The sequence below is a fragment of the Musa acuminata genome, chromosome BXJ2-4 (genome assembly GCF_036884655.1).
Source record: "Musa acuminata AAA Group cultivar baxijiao chromosome BXJ2-4, Cavendish_Baxijiao_AAA, whole genome shotgun sequence".
NCBI classification, from domain to species: Eukaryota; Viridiplantae; Streptophyta; class Magnoliopsida; order Zingiberales; family Musaceae; genus Musa; species Musa acuminata.
The window spans coordinates 44,979,304-44,998,524 of NC_088341.1; the positions used below are offsets into that span (position 1 = coordinate 44,979,304).

Here is a 19,221-nt window from a genome sequence, read left to right on the forward strand (position 1 = left end):
ATAAGGATGAAACGTAAGTCACTTAAGTTTATAATTACTATATAAATCTATAAAAAAATATTTTTCACAATAAAATATTACTTATGTGGTATAATATTTAATTAGAAATAAAAAAAAGTATAAATATAACCTTTATATGGTTCAAATCAAATATTATAGATATTATTGATGGATTAATTTGATGCTTCATCATAATGATCCTACAATTAAATATTGAAGTGAAATGTAGTTTTATAAACTCCTTAAAGTTATGTTTATTACTCTATGCTTTCGTCTCGTTAAAAAGAAATATTTTATTACCATATAAATAATCTGTTGAGATATGATTATATATATCTAATTCATGTAAAGTCTATGATTGTTTACACTTTTGAAGTGTACATAAATAAAGTCAATAGACAATTCGATAGAAAAATCAAGATCATCATATATGACAAGGGTGATAAATTTTATGGTATTTATGATGAACCCAATTATAATTCTAATTCTTTTGCTAGATTCTTGGAAAAATAATGTATATGATTTACCAGATATGTTACAACAAAATATGATTACTGAAAAATATAATCGTACCTTATGTATATAGTTAGGAGCATGATAGATTATTCTTTTGTGCCCAAATCAATGTGAGAAGAAACTCAAGGACAACTATGTATATCTTGATTGTATTCTGAAATGATAGAAAACATAATTTAAGATATTTACATATTTGAGATTGTCCTGTAAATATAAAGATCTTCAACTTACATAGAAAACTAAATTTAATAATTATTCTGAATATTTTATAATATATTCAAAAAAATTTAAAGAGATACATATCTTATTGCTATGATCATAGTATGTGGACAATTAAATCTTGTAACGTAAGATTCCTATAAAATAGCAAATCGAGAGTGAAAATCTTAAAATTTAATTTTGATATAAATAAGATACAAATTAATACTCCTTTATTATTTGAGAGATTCTTGTTACTCAAATCATTAAATGATTTGATAAAAATGAACAACAAAATAATATTACTAAACTCCCACATATATTGATATCATTACTAATGGTCTTATAAAATAATTATAATTAATAATTTTTAGAATATCTCGAAGGGGAAGGAATCATGTCATTTATGGTTATTATATTATATATCTACAAGAATTATATTATGATATAGGAATCAGAATGGATCCTTTATTTTTATCATGGGTTATGAAAAGTAATGATTATGAAAAGTAATATGATGCAATAAAAGAAGAGTTAAAATCAATAACCAGAATGGTGTCCGATAAATTTATCAAATTGTCCAATAATTATAAAAGAGTCTATTATATAAATGTAACTCAAAGGACAATGTCGAACAATATAATGGTCAAACTTGTGGTTAAAAGTTTTACTTATAAAGAATGTATCGACCATAACGAGATTTTTAATGAACTCATTAAGAATCATTAATCTAGTTGGTCCTTGTGAAAGGATAGGCAGCTCTCTCTCTCTCTCTCTCTCTCTAAACCATCAATCTAGTTGGTCCTTGTGAAAGGATAGGAAGAGAGGAGAAAAGATATACTGCAGATTGACAATAATGCCTTGCAGATTAAACATAAATTTCTGAACAGATGACATCAAAAGGTACGCATCGTTAAATAAGATCTAAGTATTTGATTTCAATCTTGGTATAAAAGTTATTTTTATATTTTAATGAAGCATATTATAGTTTTTATGCTTTCACAGGGATTTCGTTCTCGCTACAAATCAATCAGGGGAAGGATCAATCTCCCTCCCCTTCACTTTGCCTCACGCTCGACGACCCCTTCTCACTCGTTGATCGTGAAATCCGTCGAGGATTCGCTTTCATCAAAATAACGATTATGGTTGCGATACGTAACCTAAATATTTCAGGGATGCACCTCCGCCGGTTAAATTATCCCATAAATCTTTCTCGGATAAATTGCATGATCGACTTATAAAATCAACAAAGGACAAATTCCCTAAAAGAATCAAATTTTTTTATTTATTTATTTTTTATTTTCGTAGATTATTTTTTAAATATAATATCACCCTTGACCTCCCTCCTATCATCTCGCCCATTGCCATATTGCCTCTATCTCTTATATGAATGGTCCGATCGATGATGATCCTAGCCTATACGAGTCGATTGCAATCTATACCTATATGAGCTCGCTTTGAAGTGTTATCATCATCTTCGATTTTTACTCTTTTTCGATGGATTTCTTTTCCTCCTTCGCCTAAGACCTGATTGATTGCATGAGGATACATACATTTTCGTATATGGATAATTGTCATACGTTCGACAAGTATACATCTACAACACGCCCTCCAAAATAGCATACATATGGATAGAAAGAAATTGAGTTACATATCGAGTTTATTGACACTATCTACCTTTTTTGTTCCCTTCATTTTTGTAATATTATAAAAATAAAAATCAAGGAAATAATACACTAATCGGTTTCTCAAACTTAGTCTTCGATGAAGTTGTACAATAAATGCCCACTATTTTAATTGCATAGAAGAAATAAGAGGTTTTTTGAGAGGCGTATATACATAATATCGATATGTATTTATTATATGTTGAATCGTGCAAATAAATCAATACATTTGTAGAATATCCACTAATATTGAGTTCTTGAGGAAGCCTTGCATATGAAAATAACGATATGTTGAGGGGTATATATGCACAATATTTTTGTTTTAATGTTATTGTATTATGCATTCCGAACAAAATAAGGGCACTCGTCGGAGAGCGAATCTTTTCGCCTGGTTCTCAGCGTTTCAAGGTCGGAGCGGCGGGGTTAGGAATCGGAAGCGATGGCGAATCAGGGAGCCAAGAAGAGAAAGGAGGAGAACAAGAAGCATATGACCAACCTCCGCCGCCTCATCATCGCCTCCAATGTAAGTTCACAAATCGCTGTCCTCCTCGCGTCCCTTTTCTTGCTTCTGCGGTCGTTTTATTGGTTCTTTTGATCCTGGATTGGTTGGAAATCATGGGGCAATTAGAATATGTCTCGTTTGTTGTTTGTATCTCTTGAGTAATTTGTTGCGCGAGCAAAGCTTCTTTAACCTCTCCTTACGGACCAATTTACCGGTTAGGGTTGTTTCAAAAGTTGGTTTTTTTTTTTGGTATAAACGTAGATTTGAATCGCAAGAAAATAATCTGTAGGTTATCTGTTTTTACGCAGACCGAGGAACCCATTGGCTATCGTTTTTCTTTTCTTTTTCCGGCAAATCGATGCTGGAATCATGTATCAGGGCAAGATTTGTACATTTCTGCTTAGGCGACGTGAAAGAGAAAATCTTTCGTGTAAAGACTGAACTTAGAGTAAATTGCACGCCTATTTGGTTTTGGTTTATCGTACTTTTTAACATCTTGATGCCTGGAAATGAAACAGTCTTCCTAATTAGGTCTAGAAAAAGATCGACAATTAGATCTTTTTTGTTATGCTTGTCAATCTTTCTACATAAACTGCCAGGCACAAAACAAGTAGTCCTAGCTCGTGACTGAGTGATGCTGATTATGCTAGTATGCATTTAGTAAAAAAAAAAAGTAGAAGAAGGGGCGAGCCTGAAATGAAACAAAATCCTCATTGGGTTCGGTTGTGACATCTTGATCACAAAGCTGAAACATTATAAGCAAACTGATTAACAACACTTACATGATACATATTATAAATATGTATGGGCCAAGTCCTCTTTATCCTATCTGGGACATTTTTACATAGCTTGCAAATTGGCCTAAAGCTAGCACTTTTGTATATCATGATTTGACTTCTGCATTTTAACAACACAGCATTAGCATAACAGGCCATATACAAACCTTGATCACCATGAACAAAATCCGGTATACTATTTAATACCCACATTCTGATCATGATTGAGGTTTATAGCTTCTCCTCACACTTGTGTGCAGATTCAAACCATTAATTATTTAGATTCTGGCTCAATATCTATTCTTTAGCTTACCAAAAAGAACTACAGATGGTTAAGGTTCAACTTAAATGAAACCATAGGTTCTTTTAAAGAAAATTCATGTTACTTACCACAACATGATTAATGGCAAAATTGCAAAACATGATGCATAATGCTAGGATAGGAGTTGATGACACTTATTAAGGTCATTGCTTAGTTTTTTAATGGTATGTAGTGGCAGAATAGAGTTCATTATAGGGGATGCTTGCTGCTTTTACTAACTACAGTAATACCGATTAGGACCTGACCTGGTTTTTAATTTTGTCTTACAGTAAAGACAAATGCTGATCAGAATGATTACTTTGCAGATCATTTATATTTTGGTGCGGATGCTTATGTTTCATTCAAGTTTTACTTGGAAGCACTGGGTTGGTCTTCTTGTTACGTCCATCGCTTATGGATTTCCATATAAACAACTTGATAGTATGGCAAAGCCAACATACTCTGATGATGGAGAACTCCTCGACGGTGGATATGATATGACCACTGGTGGAATCTGTGGGTTCGTTTCAATTCTTTTCCTGATTGATATACCATTTTAACACCACAGTTGCCTGGTATTGATTGATTGACAAAGTTCCTTTATATAAACTGAGCTATGACAATATCAAGTGCTGTTGTCTTTGTTGTTTGCATCAAGTAATTTCATGTCATTTGACTGATTGACAGGGTTTCTTTATATATAAATTGAGCTATGATGATGTCAAGGACTGTTGCTTTTTGCATCAAGTAGTTTAGATCTACATATACTAATTATAATCTTTAGTTTCTATCATATATGGCCTTTATTGTACACTAGCACAGTCCTACTTGACTCGTTCAACCTTTTCGTGACCAAATGAAATTCATGAAGATCTTGTTTTAGCTTTTTCGGGCTCCTCCCTATAGGGTTCTGCAAATGAACTAGTCAAACCAAGAAAAGGAACCAAGCTGGCACATTTTTTCATTGATCAGTCTGGTCTGGTTTCTGATCTGAGAACTGCACCAAGTCAACCAAGCCAAATGTCATAAAAGAAATAATCATCTATCTAAATTTAGGGATTGTGAGTTTGGTTATGTTGTCATAAAACAAAGATCTTTGGTTTTCTGACCCTAAATTTGCTAGGATATCAAGGCTATGTCAAGCCTTCACCTTTTCTTGTTTATCTAGTCACTTGTTTAATATTTATTTGAAGGCACTTCTTGATTGCATGTATTAACTCTTTTAGAAAGTGAGGTTCTATAATAATCATACCAATTATTCTGATGCTACTAGATAAAGCTAGTTGCTGAGATTTCTTAATCCTTAATGGATAATATAGTTTTACTTATGTAGATAGATTTTTGTCAGGTATGAAGAGGTTAAGATGGAACTAGTAATAAATGACACAAGGATAGAATTAATTTGCATGGAACAAGAGGCATATCAAAAATAGAAAGCATTTACATTGCAGTCTGACTGACTCCATGTGGCGTGGAACATGACCCATGGAATTTCGTTCTCATTACACATGCTGTATCTCAAAGCAGTGTGATGTATGGGTATGTGCAGATACCATGGTGACAATGACATAATGGAAATAGCATAATTGTATTCATCTGGAAGTCTCCCATGCCGATGTTATATAAATGTAACTTTATCACTTGTAGTGCTTAACATTTCTTTTTCTGCTGCAGTTATTTGCATGACCTGATCTACATAACAAGCTTTGTACAGATAACATCCATCTTATCTGGTAAATTTTGGTGGACTTATTTAGTGGTAAGATCCACAGACCAACCCTTTTTGTCTCTGCTTTTGTGCAATGGGTCTTGGCATCGGTTAACATCCTGTGATCTTTTCTTTCACATTATCTTCATGATCAAAGTAAGCTTGTTAAAGTCTTAGGTCCTGGCAGTCCAATCTTATACAACCAAGTTTTATGTTTTTTGCTTTGGAATTCTCAGCTTTGTGCTTAAGCTCTTTTGAGACACACATTGTGCTTGGTTAAATCTCTGAAATGTCTATCTAGCAGTGACATGTTAAAGTACATGGCTATAGTGGACTAATTTATCTTTCTGTTCACTTTAAAAGTACCACTTATGTGTGATAGTGTTGCTAGGGTTGGTATATCACAATATTGGATGAATAATTAGCTAAACTTTTCCGCTTAAGTTTTCTAAGTGCTCTTTGCTAACCGCAGATACCGGCATTTGGTGCATACAAGGTGACTGATCTACTAAAAGGATCACTGTTAGGAGGTTTAGGGGTATGCTATAAACACCAACTATGTTCTTAAGTTGGTAAATATAAGAATACTGTTGTGTGATATGTATAATGTTCTCCCTTGGGTGCAGGGGGAAATGGAGGATGAGAAGAGCCGTAAGAAGAGGGAAAAGATGGAGAAGAAGGCTTCAAGAAGCAAAATAATCAAAACCAGAAATAGGTAAACATACTTATGGATGACATGGTTACAGTGGATACAATGTGAACCTCCTCGAATCACAGGACATGACGAAGTTAGAGAAGTTGGGCAGGTTTTTGATGATATGGTGAGATACAAGTATCTTGTAAACATTACAACTATTGTCATCATCAACTTATGCTGAGAACTTTCCTGCTCGGTGTTTCATGTTTACAAAACCTCCTCAGGCAGTTTGGGCCCTTTAATATTTTGTGTAATTGGCTGCATGGTTGATGCGGTCATAAATCCCTATTGCCAGATGTCAGACCGCAAGATTGCAGATTCAGGGGTGTCATACATTGGCAGATCTGCTGTCGATTGACAGGATTTAAATCTGGGTGATATCAATGCCTACTATGCCAGATCGTATTGATTGATATACCAACCAATACTTTCCAATATCATTCCATTAACTGTATGTCTCGATGGGAACACGTCTTCCAACATGAAGATCTTTTTCATGTGTACTAATCGTTGAAAGATCTTCCAAAATGTCCAGCCAAGATTAGGCTCATCGACGCACTCCAAGAAACACAAACTGATGTCAAGAATTATTTGAAGACCATTTGTTTCTCCTTTCATAGATTTTTTTAAGATCCTGTTCTATCCAAGTTACTAGGCTACTAAGTTTCTCCCAAGTTCACATAGTGTGTCTTCATTATCAACCAGATCAAATTTCTCATAATAAATCACCGGATTCTTCACATAGGTTTTGGTTGCTGTCTAATCTCTATCCATTGTGGATGGCTGACTTTGCCTCTCATTCTATGAACAGAGAAAAACTAGAAGCCAACCTGTCTCTTCTATTGCCAGATGTTGTCAGATATGGCCCTGAAAAAGATTGCACCATATATGACATTATTGACTTCGCAACCTGATTTTTGACAACCTCTATTGTTCATCTGAACTAATCGATTGAATCTAGCCAGTTAAGAGTCCATCCCAGTTTAATATATGGAATATCTGATCAGAAATAATTCATCTGAATATTCTTCCCATCAACCAACATCACTGATTTTTTGGTAATGATGTCTACGGTCATATATTAAATCCACCAACCAATCTCCTGATGATTGAGCTTGGGAAAATGCCCGAGATAAGAATAGATAAGATCTAATGGATCCCTAGGAGACCTGTGACTCTCAATTGCTAAATAAATCATTTCCAGCAGATACCCCAGTGAAAATTGTGTAAAAGTCGATGCTTAATCCTTCCCTTCCGATTACAAGATAATAAATATAGGAACAATAAAGAAAAGGAACGTGAAACTAGTATATTCAGAAGTGACCTGTTGAGGCTGCCAATTTTCACGAGAACCACCTCCTTTCTTTTTGCATAGATTTAAGCTTCAACACCAGTTCTTCCCGCTGAGCCTCCACTTGTGCATATTGGAGACTCATATGGAGGTAACGCTCTTTCATATCTTTTAGCTCTGCCTCTAAAGACGCTATCTTGTTTGTGTCGGTTGTCATTGTCTTGTTCTCAGTCATAATTTTCTTGAGGATCTCAGAGTCATCAATTTGTTCCTCGGTGGAAAATCTGCAAAAAAACCATTGCAACAATGAGTTCGGAGGAAGCACTTTCCTTTTAACTATCAACTTGAGAAAAGCAACAACTTGAAGATAAATTTTAATTGATATCTAATAAGATATACAAGATAAATGTTTATCTGGATGAATATCATCATTTAGGTGAAACCAGTGTTTAGTAAGTTTTAATGTGTCAAATGCACAATCAACAGATAGATGCCCACAAAGGATACACATATATAAGATGATGAGCAATAACAAAAGGAAGACGTTGCTTACCTTTTCGCTTGCAGTTTAAGCATGTTATTAGACTCCATAACCTCAGCAAATTCCAATCCATGTTGCTGGGTCTTTGATTCTCTATAAACTTCAGTAACATGTGACGTTCCCGTTCCATGTGGCTTTTCATTGACCTAAAAAAAATGAGGAATCATAAATGCAAAAGAAAAACTAAAATTGGTAGGCTCAGCCTTTGAATTGAGGCATTGTATCTATCTCACACAAAGTGTTTTTGCCTAGATCCTTGTAATTCTTCATTTGCATAATATTATCCATGAATGCCTTATCTTTTATGATATCTTCTCTTGGTTCAAAATTAGATGTCACCTAACTAATGCTTTCTAAATAACTGAGAGCTAAGAATATTTTATAAATGTCAAACCATGTGCATAGATCCTAATATATAATAAATTACAAAATCAACCTATTTAACATCTCCACAACAAAAGGTCCAAAGTTTAAACTCCATTTCAAATGAGAAAAATGAAAATCATGGACTTCATTGTTGCAAGCCAGCAAGGCCAAAACAAGCAAACAGTTCAGACAATATGATATTTTTAGATTGACCATCATCTTATGTATAAATCTGTGTTATTTTGGAGATACTAAGTTGAATGAAGAAAATTTATATATTGAAACAAAATACAGAGAATGCACATAGAAACACCTCATCTTAAAGAAGATTTAAATACTGCATTTTCAGGAATACTTTTATTTAGAGATTTTTAACCTCATATGGCATCAAAATCATATCAAATTGTTACCTCACTGCAAACTTTATCATCCTGCTTGTGCTCATTTATTAGCATCAGTTCCTTCTCCATAAGCTGTGTTTTCCTCATTAACTTATCAATTTCATCCTGAAGAGACCGTATCATCCTTCTGTATTCATTGTTTTCTCTCTGCATCTGACAAATTTCACTCTTTGACCCTGCTCCATTAGCACATGATGCTTCTTTTGCATCTGATGTGATTGGTTCTTGTTCCCTATGGTCTGATGATATCTGTTCAGAGAGATGTGCAAGCTCTCTCTGAAGGTTCTCTGTTTTGGATGTCTTGTCTGATTCTATCTTCTTTAACATGGCATGTGTCTGGGATAGTTTCTTTTTAAATTCCTTATGTTCTTGAAAAAGATTCTCAAGCTGTGACAGCAATGACTTCTCCTTTGAAGCAATGCCTATTTGCAGTGAGGAAAGTTTTGCCTCTATATTTTTAACTTGGTTAGAAAATTCAGAGACCTTTTTTCGTGATTGATCCAACTCAACTTCTAGATGCATAACATGGTCATGCAACTCCATTTTCTGCATCTTCAGGTCTGCATTCAGATTCTGAAGAGAGCTGCATTCCTCAATAAGGCTATCGATGCTAGCTTGTAAACTTGAATTAGATATCTTCAAAATATCATATTCCTGTAGCGCTTCTGACAATAGTTTTTGTGACTTCCGTAGTCTCTGATTTGCATCCATTTGCTGCATTTCAACTTCAGCTTGCTTTCGTTCAATTTCCTCCTTCAGATCTGATATAAGTGATCTGGAATTTTCTAGTTCCAGTTGGGTAGACTGTTTAGCATTTGTTAAACCCCCCAAATGAGTTTCTAACCCAGATATATGTTCTAATAATTGTGCGTTCTCCTGTTCCAGTTTAGTTATATGCAACTCTAATTCATCTTTTGATATAAAACCCTGAGACTCACTAGACCTAAATCCATGTGAATCTTTTTCTTCCCTGATGTCCTTGTAAAGTTCCTTCATCTTGAATGTGAGATCTAGGTTCTCATCTGTAAGTTTAACTTGGTCTTTCTCCACCTCCTGTAATTTTGCTTTCAAGACCTCAATTTCTCTTTTCAGATCAGAGTAACTTCTTTTCAATTCAATTTGATTTGTCTGTTGTGTATTGGGCGTGTTAGATAACTTCTCAAACTTAAAGATTTCTTCTTCTTTTAGAAATAACTTGCTTGCATGTTCAGCTTCTCTGTCCAACAAATTTTGACCCTGCAGGATTTCTTCATTTATGGTCTCATGGTTCTTCTGCGAAAATTTTTCTGACTCCAATTTTTGTTTTTCTATGGTCTGTTCCAAATCCTGAACGATACATACAAGCTCAATATTTGATTCTTGACTTTTACTCAACTGTAGAGTCAAAGTGGCATTAGACTCTTTGAGAAGCTTCAGTTCATCTTTGAGTTCCTCCTGCATATTGATCATGTCTTGATTTTTCAAGGAAAATGTCATCTCTTGGCTTTCATCAGTGGCAGTATTAGTTCGTTTTGAGATCGACTCCTTTAATGCTATTTTTAATTGTTCAACTTCTTGCTTCAAAGAATTTTTCTCTTTATATGCAACTGCAAGTTCCATATCCAGATTCACCTGATGCTTGGATTTGTCCGAAATCTCCTTCTTTAAAATCTCAATGTCATGCTTTAACTGCCGAGAATGCCTCTCCCACATCTTAACCTCATCATGAAGTTCCTCCATTTCTTCAGCAGTTTCAATATCAATAGAAGAATCACGGGACCTTAGTGATAGTGTATGGTATCCATCTTCAGACTTTGGTGCAGCAAAATCTTGCCTCTGGTTCACATGAATGGATGAACCTGAGACCCTGGAATTGAAGGATGACCTATTTGATTTTGAAAGCTCTCCTTCAGGCCCTGTTCCAATAAAGGAGCCAGCTGAGTCATGTCTGCCAAGACATTGTGTCCCATTTGAGCTACTTCTAGGAGAAACAAATGTCCTGCCAGCACCTGACGAACCATTTCCAGAGTTGGAACAACAATGTGAGCCTGATGCTAAGAAACTTGTATCCTGTGGAGCAGAATGCAATGGTTGTAAGTTGTGACACTGAAAAGGAAGCAGCTAATTATTTAGAGACTGTATCTTTCTAAGACAAGTCCTTAATCAAATATACAGCCTAAAGAGGCCCACAAATTCATAATGGGCTTACATAAAATCATATTAGATTGCCATGTTTCCTGAACTGAAAGAAAGTGCACAAGAACTGCAAGAAGGAAGAAATTACTTATTTAAGTGACAAAATTTTGGGGTATCAATAGATTTCTATCCCTTAATAGTGTAGGAGGGTACACTGGCAACCTTAGATCTCTAAAATAGCTGTTCCAGGTTGATGATGAAGTCTTCAGGTGAGTTTGATATATACTTAATAGCAGTAAGTCAACCTAGTGCGCATATAACCCTTGAAATTTGCTGACTATGGTTATTAAAGCTATATTAGTCTGAGATTTGAAGAACAAGAATTAGTCTACTGATCTTGCTCGGGTCCTTGAAGAGTCGATCATTGATGTAAGGCGTCTTTTACAAACTTTTTCTATTTTCATCTCATGAATGTGGTTTAAGTGAAGTTATATCTATCATCTATGTATATTGTGCAGATATCAATCAAGCAAACAAGGATGGCTCAGTGCAAAAGGCTACTGCCAAGGCAAGGTCTATGGAGGTTCAATGTATGCAGCCATATCCATACAAAGAGAATTTTTGTAACTTGGATCCTGGTCATTCACGTCGCGGAAAAGGTAGAGGTCAACCTAAAACCACTAATTTGCAACAGATAGGAATAGGATGTAGACATCCACAGCAACAAGATCAAGGATACCCATGCCAAAGTATTATGGCCTTGTTACACTATGCCAGTAGGATCCTGGCATGCTACCTTGTTGCATGCACAGAACACCCATGTTTCTACACCTGGGTGAGAGCTCTTCTATTGCAATCCAAAAATACCACTCTGCAGAACATTTTTTATGGAATATATCTTGTTTTTGCAACCCTAGGTTCACTTACATGAGACTGGAAGTACCCCAGAAAGAATTAGAATTGTAGAATCTAAGCAGTAAATATGGATGAATTGCGATAATGAAATATGAACAATTTGTATCATAGGATAAAACCATAAACATAGTGCAGAAAAAAATTAATGTAGCAGAAAAATTTTATTTGAAGGAACCAAAATAAAGACAAAACAACTTTGCAAATTATTAAAAAAAAAAATCTACAAAATTATGGAATTAATGCAACAATAGCCAATGACATTAAGGTCAGACCAGGAAATTTTGATGTTTCCATTAGCAACCTATTATGTGATCCAAATTGATCATGAAGCCTAGGAAAATTCTAAGAACAAAAGCATTATGAGTTCTCAAAACTTGGAAATTAAGCTTCATTAAGAGAACACAACAAAAATCGTTGCTAGGAAATATTTGCTTGCAACATAAGCAAATTGGGGAGGCCAAATTCTGACTAAAGGATACCAACAAATTCCAGATTAGAAAAAAAAAAAAAAGATGATCAGCAAATAAAAGTTATGGAGGCTAATCTTTTTAATGCTCAAGCAACAATATCATCTTGCGCATGATAATCACACCATATCTTGAAGTTCATCTGGACAAGAGTTATCACTCGAATGACTGATTGACAAAGATTCTGCGGTTCCGTTGAATATGCTATCTGAAGCATCTGATTTGATGCTGGTGCCAAAATTGTTGGTATTTAAACCTTCAAAATGGGAAGTAGTCTCCCTCCAATTCTTTTCATGACTGCAAATAAATGTATCAATGAATACACTTATACGGCACATAGGGATCTGTTTGACTCAACTCAAAACAATCAAATGATCGTGAACCTGAACTTTGATATGGGGGTAGTGCACTGAATCTTGACCTGCACATATAACAAAAGGGAAGTTTATTGTTGCAATGCTTCCAGGACTCCATTAAATTTAATGGTTTAAACAATTAAATAAACATACAGAGGTGGGAAAAACTTATATCTCAAATATAGTTGTCCCTGTACGGAAAAAAGTAATAATGCAAACAAAAAATATGCACGTTCTGATTGTTGGTTAAGCCAATTCAAGAAATTGTACTAAAAAAAAGATGGTTAACAAGCTCACAAGCCTAGAACAATGCAGCACAACTAAAAGGCATAGCTAATGCTTCCTACCAATTCTATCACTCTATATAATTCTGATAGAAGACATTCATTCAGAACAACTTTTTTCCCTATTTTCCTGCAGTCATCTTTGAGAGTATTAATTCATATGCCATCATTTAGGCTCCATTTACTAAATCATAATAGTAACATATTTAAAACTACTCCAATAAAATAAGGGAACAAACTAAATTTACTCTTTTGAGTATGAAGTGTTGAAAACTTGAAATATCTTGGAAACATGAATGAGACACAGCCAAAGCTTAATTGAAGCAGCATTACCTGTAGTGTTGTTCCAGATTCACACTTCTTCAATGGCAACAAAAGAGAGCCAGAATCCTCTGAACTTAGATAATCTGCTAAATTCAGCACAATCTCTCCTAGAATAACAGACCTAGCTGAACCCTGCAATACAAGACCAATCTGAGAAGATGCCTAACTCTAGTAAATAAAGAATGGCATATGTTCATGTATAATTTAATGAAAATATTGATCAAAGCATAAAGACAAAGCTATATATAGAAGCATAACCCAATATTGGCCCACACCATGGAAAGAACAAACTTAATCTGAGATTCTTCAAGTTCTTTTGATGCATCATCTTGAGAAATCCATATAACTTCTGGCCCGGTCCATTGACAAGTTCCACCTCGCACTGTTGCTTTGCTTGATTTAGCAATTGTCTTTCCTGTTTCTACTGAGATAATAGAGAGTAAAAGCCTGTCCCATCCTTTAGGAACCTGCATGAAATTTGAAGAAATATATGGCAGTCTGATGCATCCTTCCGACATCATCATGAAATGGTAAAACAAATTTATGTATAAGAAAAAGCAAAAGTTGCCTTGTAGCGTAAGTTAGTATAATGGTAAGTGTATAATATAGCAAACTTAAGATCAAATAAGTGCATAATAAGAATGATGAGGTTGTATTGTAGCTTCAATCAGGAACCTAAAGATTACCAGCGGAAAGCGTACACATTCCCAAAGTACTTTGAGGTGCATAAGCTGAAATATCAATAATTAATAGACGCAGTCAATTTGTAGAGAAGAAAATATGTGGAGTCTTACTAGGACTAACATCCAGTTCCCACACTATCATGGCAGAGGCAAAATAGTCCATTAGTCAATGTAGTGAGAACCGAGAAAGACTACTCTCCCTTTGTTACTTCATCATATTCTACAAACCCTTAGACAGATACTCTTGTAGACAAAACCAAAAATTGATCTCAAAATTTACTCCATCTGATGGGTCAAGAACGCCGCATCCTGCAAAATCTGCAGCCTAGGAAACCCTACAGCATTTTTTTCGAGCTCAGGGAAGTCGGCAAAATGAAATGCATCAGAAGGCAAATAAAGGATGACTTCCGACAAGCAAAAACGGAAGAAGGCGAACACAAGGGAGAATGGAGCAAGATGGGGGGTTGGAGGACCTGAAATGCTTGCAGATTGGAGAACCTGAACTCGACTTTCTCCCCGGATCTGTCGGACTTGTGCCTGTTCAACCTGAACATCTCGTCTCCGCTCGCTCCCCCTCTCCTACAGCTTTCTTGGTTTCCTCCGCCGACACCTCGATCGAATCAACGGAGAAGAGAAGGGAATCTCTGTTCGTGCCTTCCTCACTCGCTCTCCTCCCTCGTGGGAGTCCGTAGCGCAGTGAGAGAGAAAGAGTTTAATTATTTTTCTTTTATTTCTCTTTTACTTTCAATCGGAAGTTTCAGATATATATATACAGGTAAAGTTGTCAACATCAATAACAGTATTCCTCGTAGTGGCTTCACAGTTGAAGTGGGTGATGAATATTACATTAATAAAGGCACTAAATACGAATTAAATGATAAAACAATAAACCTGTCTTTACTGAACACAAACTGTTACTCCGAAAGAGCAATTAATTATTGTATTGTATTTAGGGAGAGTTAAGCGGTTGAGAACTTCAATCTACCTTTAATATGTTTCTCTTCATCTTCATATACGTCCATCATAAATGTCATTCCCATTAGTAAGTAAGCATCTGATGAACTCCGAATTGATGAGCTAACAGATATTAAAATTTTAAAACCTAAAATATTTTTTTTATTGATATCAATAATTATTTCACAATAATTTTATTTTTTGAAATTTTCAACTAAAATAGTGTCTATTTAAAAGATACTAATGCTAATTGGAGTCATAACATCATTCTGATGGTGATTAAACAATTTAGATAAACTACAATGAGATATATATATATATATATATATATGTGTGTGCGCGTGCGCGTGCCGCGCGATGTGATGATTTAAGTACCTTCTAATATGAACTAATACTAATTCAAGGAATAGATACCAAGTAGTTGGATTAGGATAAAAATGACAAAAGAAAAAATATTTTCTTTTTCTAAATAAAAATTGGAAGAATATAAATTTGTGTTATTGAACAATAATGATGGTTAACTCTACCTCTTCATACACTATCATTAATTTAGACTCAGCATTAACGAGAATTGATCATAATGCAAGACCCTTAATAATTAGGAGAGTTGACTTTATAATGTAGCACAAATTTATTCTCGGTTTTGGCATCAGAAGATTTAGTCCTACCGATGCGTAAACCAGCTACAGATCATATCAAGAAATTGGATGTATCTGATCCTTCTTCTCCTATCGATCATCACTGTGCCAATGAATCCCCAGAATCCGAGCACAAACGCAGGCGCAAAGCCAATAAAAACCCAGATGATTCCATACTCATCCTCATCCACATCCTCTTCTTGGCTTGCCTCAGTGGGGATCTCCGAAGGTGCATCATCAGGACACTTGTCCGAAAGTGGTGGTCCGCAAAGTTGAGGATTCCCAGCGTAGATGGATGGATCAGTGAAGGTTCGGAGTTGACTGCCCGACGGTATTCTTCCAGAAAAATTGTTGTATGACAAGTTCAAGTGGCTCAAAAAATTCAAGGCGGAGATGCTCGAAGGAATCCTACCTGACAATTTGTTTTTGGAAAGATCCAGCGATTCAAGTTGTCCGATGGCACCGATGTTTTGTGGCATGTCTCCTGAGAAACGATTGTCCGACAGATTCAGGAAGTGGAGGCCATGAAGCTTCGTCAGCTCTTCGGGAATCTCCCCGGAGAGATTGTTCCCCGAGAGGTCTACGCTCGTCACGAGCGAGAGCACAGTGGTGAAGTACAGCTTGAGCCCCTTTGCATCTACGACGATATTCTCCGTATAGTAAGTGCCTTCCTCTCCGAGAACAGGCTTGGTTTCATTCTGTATCGATATCATGGAACTAAAATTGCCAAAAGCTGGAGGCAGCGCACCAGAAAGATTGTTCCGAGCGAGGTCCAGCACTTGCAGGGAGGCAACAAGCGATAGTTGCGGCGGAATGGCACCAGTAAACATGTTTGAGCGCAGACGAAGTACCTTCAACGACGAGAGCTTCTCCCCAATCCATCTGGGTATGGCACCAGACAATCTATTCTGGCCTAGATTGATGGTCACCAGGTCCTTGCAGTGTTGCAAGCTCGAGGGAATTCTACCAGAGAGGCCATTGTCATTCAAGTGCAATGATTTGAGTTGAGGTAAAAGACCCAATGTCCTGGGAATGCCACCCGATACTTTGTTGCCTGACACATCGATTATCTTCAAGGCTAATGAATCGTTCCAACAGTCCGGGAGTGCTCCCGAGAAGCCATTGTTGGCGAGGTTGAGAACTTCCAAATGATTTGCCTCACAGAAGGAGGATGGGATGGTGCCATTCAATCTGTTATTGGACAGAAGCATGAAAGCCAAGTAGTCAGTCCCAGCAGCCATGGCCGGAGGAATAGGCCCAGAGAACAAATTGTCTGAGAGATCCAAAAATGTAAGCATGGGATCCATCCTAGGAATGAAACCTTCCAAGTTATTGTGGCTCAAATCAACAATCACTGTCCAGAAACACTCTATCGAGCTCGACAGACCTCCTTTCATATAATTATAAGAAACATTGAGATTTAAGTCTGACAAACACAAGTTCCAAAACCAATCAGGAAAAGTATCTGATATCCCATTGCTGGATAGATCAAGAACACTCAACTGAGTCTGGTTCTGCAGCCATGGCGGAAACTTGGGCCCCAAGTTGCAAGAGCGCATTCTGATCTGAGTGGCTTGAAATGGAGGAAGCCAATCTTGGCTATCATTCACTGTCAACGAGTTGTGGGATAGATCCAAACTATCTAAGTATGTTAGATTGGCAAAGTTGGCTTCGGATAGTGCCCCTACCAGGGAGTTCGAAGAAAGATTTAGATCAGAGAGTGCAAACAAGTTCCCCAAGGATGCAGGAATCGGACCACTCAATGAATTCGAACCAAGGTTAAGACGTGTTAAGCTTTGAAGTTTCCCTATCTCATTGGGAATAGGACCACTGATCTCATTGTTCTGCAGGTCAAGATACCGAATGCCGCTGGTTCTGCATCTTGACAAGCGTTCGATGAAACCAGTAAGCTGTCCTCTTATTCTGTTCTCATAAGCATCCAAACTGCTCAAGTTGCATAGATTTCCCATGCTGCTTGGTATTGCTCCCCCTATATTGTTGCCGTGCATACTCAAGGATTCTAAGCGAAAGAGGTTTCCCAATGAATCTGGTATCTGTTCGCTAATCTGATTGTTTGATAGGTCCAAAGTCTGCAATGCACTTAGATTCCCAAGACTCGCCGGCATTGCTCCACCGATTTTGTTGTTGGGCAGACGTAGAGCCCACAATTTGCTGAGGCTCCCTATGCTTTCGGGTATCACCCCCTGAATCTTGTTAGAGGAGAGGTCTAGCAATTCCAAGTTTCTGAGCTTGCCGATGGTTCCTGGCATCTCTCCGCTGATATTATTAAAACTCAAGTCCATGATCTGTAGACTTCTCAGATCACCGAGTGTTGCTGGTATTTCTCCGTTGATGCTATTCAGAGCTAGTCCCAGCGAAACCAACTCTGAAAGACTCCCCAAGCTCTCCGGGATCCCACCGCTAATTGTATTCTCACTCAGTTCTAGCGAGAGCAGGTTGGATAGGTTGCCAAGCTGGTGGGGGATTGTTCCGCCGAATCCGGCGCTCGAAAGGTTCAAGGATTCCAATTCGGTGAGAGATCCAATGAAGCCAGGAACCGGTGCACCATCAAAATAGTTCCAGCGTAAATCCAAATAGCTCAAATGCTTCAGCTCGAGCAAAGAGGGATTCACCTTGCTTTTGTTCGATGATGGACCGCCAGGATTGTGGAGGTCGAGCTTTATCACGTGACCGGTGGCGGCGTTGCATTCAACTCCCGCCCAGATGCAGCAGTCTTTGCCCTTCCAGGAAGATAGCCATTCATGAGCATCAGAGATGCCAGTTCTGATGCTGAGGAGAGCTTTCCTCTCCTTCTCTATGCATCTCCCTGAAGTAGCAGCATCTCCAGAGCTGAATAGAAAACCGATCCATACGAGGTAAAGAAGTGGGATGGGACTACTGGTCCAAGCCATGAGACCTTCCTCAGCAGCGGTTCTTTCAGTTCGAGGGAAGTCGGATGAACCTGAGCAATGGTTTATCTCTCATGGGGGAAAGGAATGATCTGAGAAACACGGGAGTGGCGTTGATTCTTTCCTGTCAGAAGGATTGGCATTGACAAAGGAAGCTTCGGGTGACCAATTTCTCGGATAAAATAGTATATATGCTGGAGAACAATGGTCGATATTGTGACGTTCCTCCCAATCAGACAGCGTTGTCGTGGATGACAGCTGAATCTATCGGTGCAATCTCCACTGACAGATTAGTCTCGCCGGCTGCGGTACGGAACAGGAAAAGCATCACCGATGGTGCTCTTCGAAGACCGGACCTGTCTGTGGTTGACTTGAGGTCAACTTCATATCTTTATGATGGCAGGAGGATCTCCCATGGATCACGCTTGGATTCGAATCGGAACCTAACCGGTCCGATTTGATTATTTTTTTTATTTTTTATCCTCATTGTAGAATAAATAGTTTATGTAATTATTTTATTATTGTTATGATTATTTATATTCAGATGTTGATATTAGTTAAAAGAATATGAAAAGTTTGAAAAATAGTTATTAATTTATATGACCAATATAGTAC

General features: G+C 36.9%; 3 protein-coding genes across 4 annotated transcripts; 1 reads left to right on the forward strand and 2 right to left on the reverse strand.

Annotated features, from left to right (window-relative positions):
* Positions 1-2,733: 2,733 nt before the first annotated feature.
* On the forward strand, positions 2,734-6,556 carry LOC135611200 (uncharacterized). The gene is made up of 5 exons (XM_065106681.1): positions 2,734-2,901; positions 4,284-4,477; positions 5,632-5,716; positions 6,138-6,203; positions 6,292-6,556. Exons 1-5 carry the CDS (start codon positions 2,818-2,820, stop codon positions 6,382-6,384), a joined length of 522 nt encoding a protein of 173 aa, XP_064962753.1. The 5' UTR covers positions 2,734-2,817; the 3' UTR covers positions 6,385-6,556.
* A 1,028-nt stretch (positions 6,557-7,584) lies between these two features.
* Positions 7,585-14,824, reverse strand: LOC103982421 (uncharacterized). Of its 2 annotated transcripts, XM_009399341.3 has the most exons (8): positions 14,579-14,824; positions 13,698-13,889; positions 13,432-13,554; positions 12,842-12,879; positions 12,584-12,755; positions 8,971-11,010; positions 8,207-8,340; positions 7,585-7,937 (listed from the first exon to the last, which is right to left on the reverse strand). In XM_009399341.3, the coding sequence occupies exons 1-8, from the start codon at positions 14,657-14,659 to the stop codon at positions 7,706-7,708; spliced, it is 3,012 nt and encodes a 1,003-aa protein (XP_009397616.2). In that variant the 5' UTR covers positions 14,660-14,824; the 3' UTR covers positions 7,585-7,705. The 2 variants fall into 2 exon arrangements, with proteins under 2 accessions (XP_009397616.2, XP_064962752.1); XM_065106680.1 differs by lacking the exons at positions 12,584-12,755; positions 12,842-12,879.
* An 806-nt stretch (positions 14,825-15,630) lies between these two features.
* LOC135611201 (receptor-like protein EIX1) lies at positions 15,631-19,095 on the reverse strand. Its single transcript, XM_065106682.1, has one exon. The coding sequence runs from the start codon at positions 18,607-18,609 to the stop codon at positions 15,724-15,726; it is 2,886 nt and encodes a 961-aa protein (XP_064962754.1). The 5' UTR covers positions 18,610-19,095; the 3' UTR covers positions 15,631-15,723.
* Between the last annotated feature and the right edge of the window lie 126 nt (positions 19,096-19,221).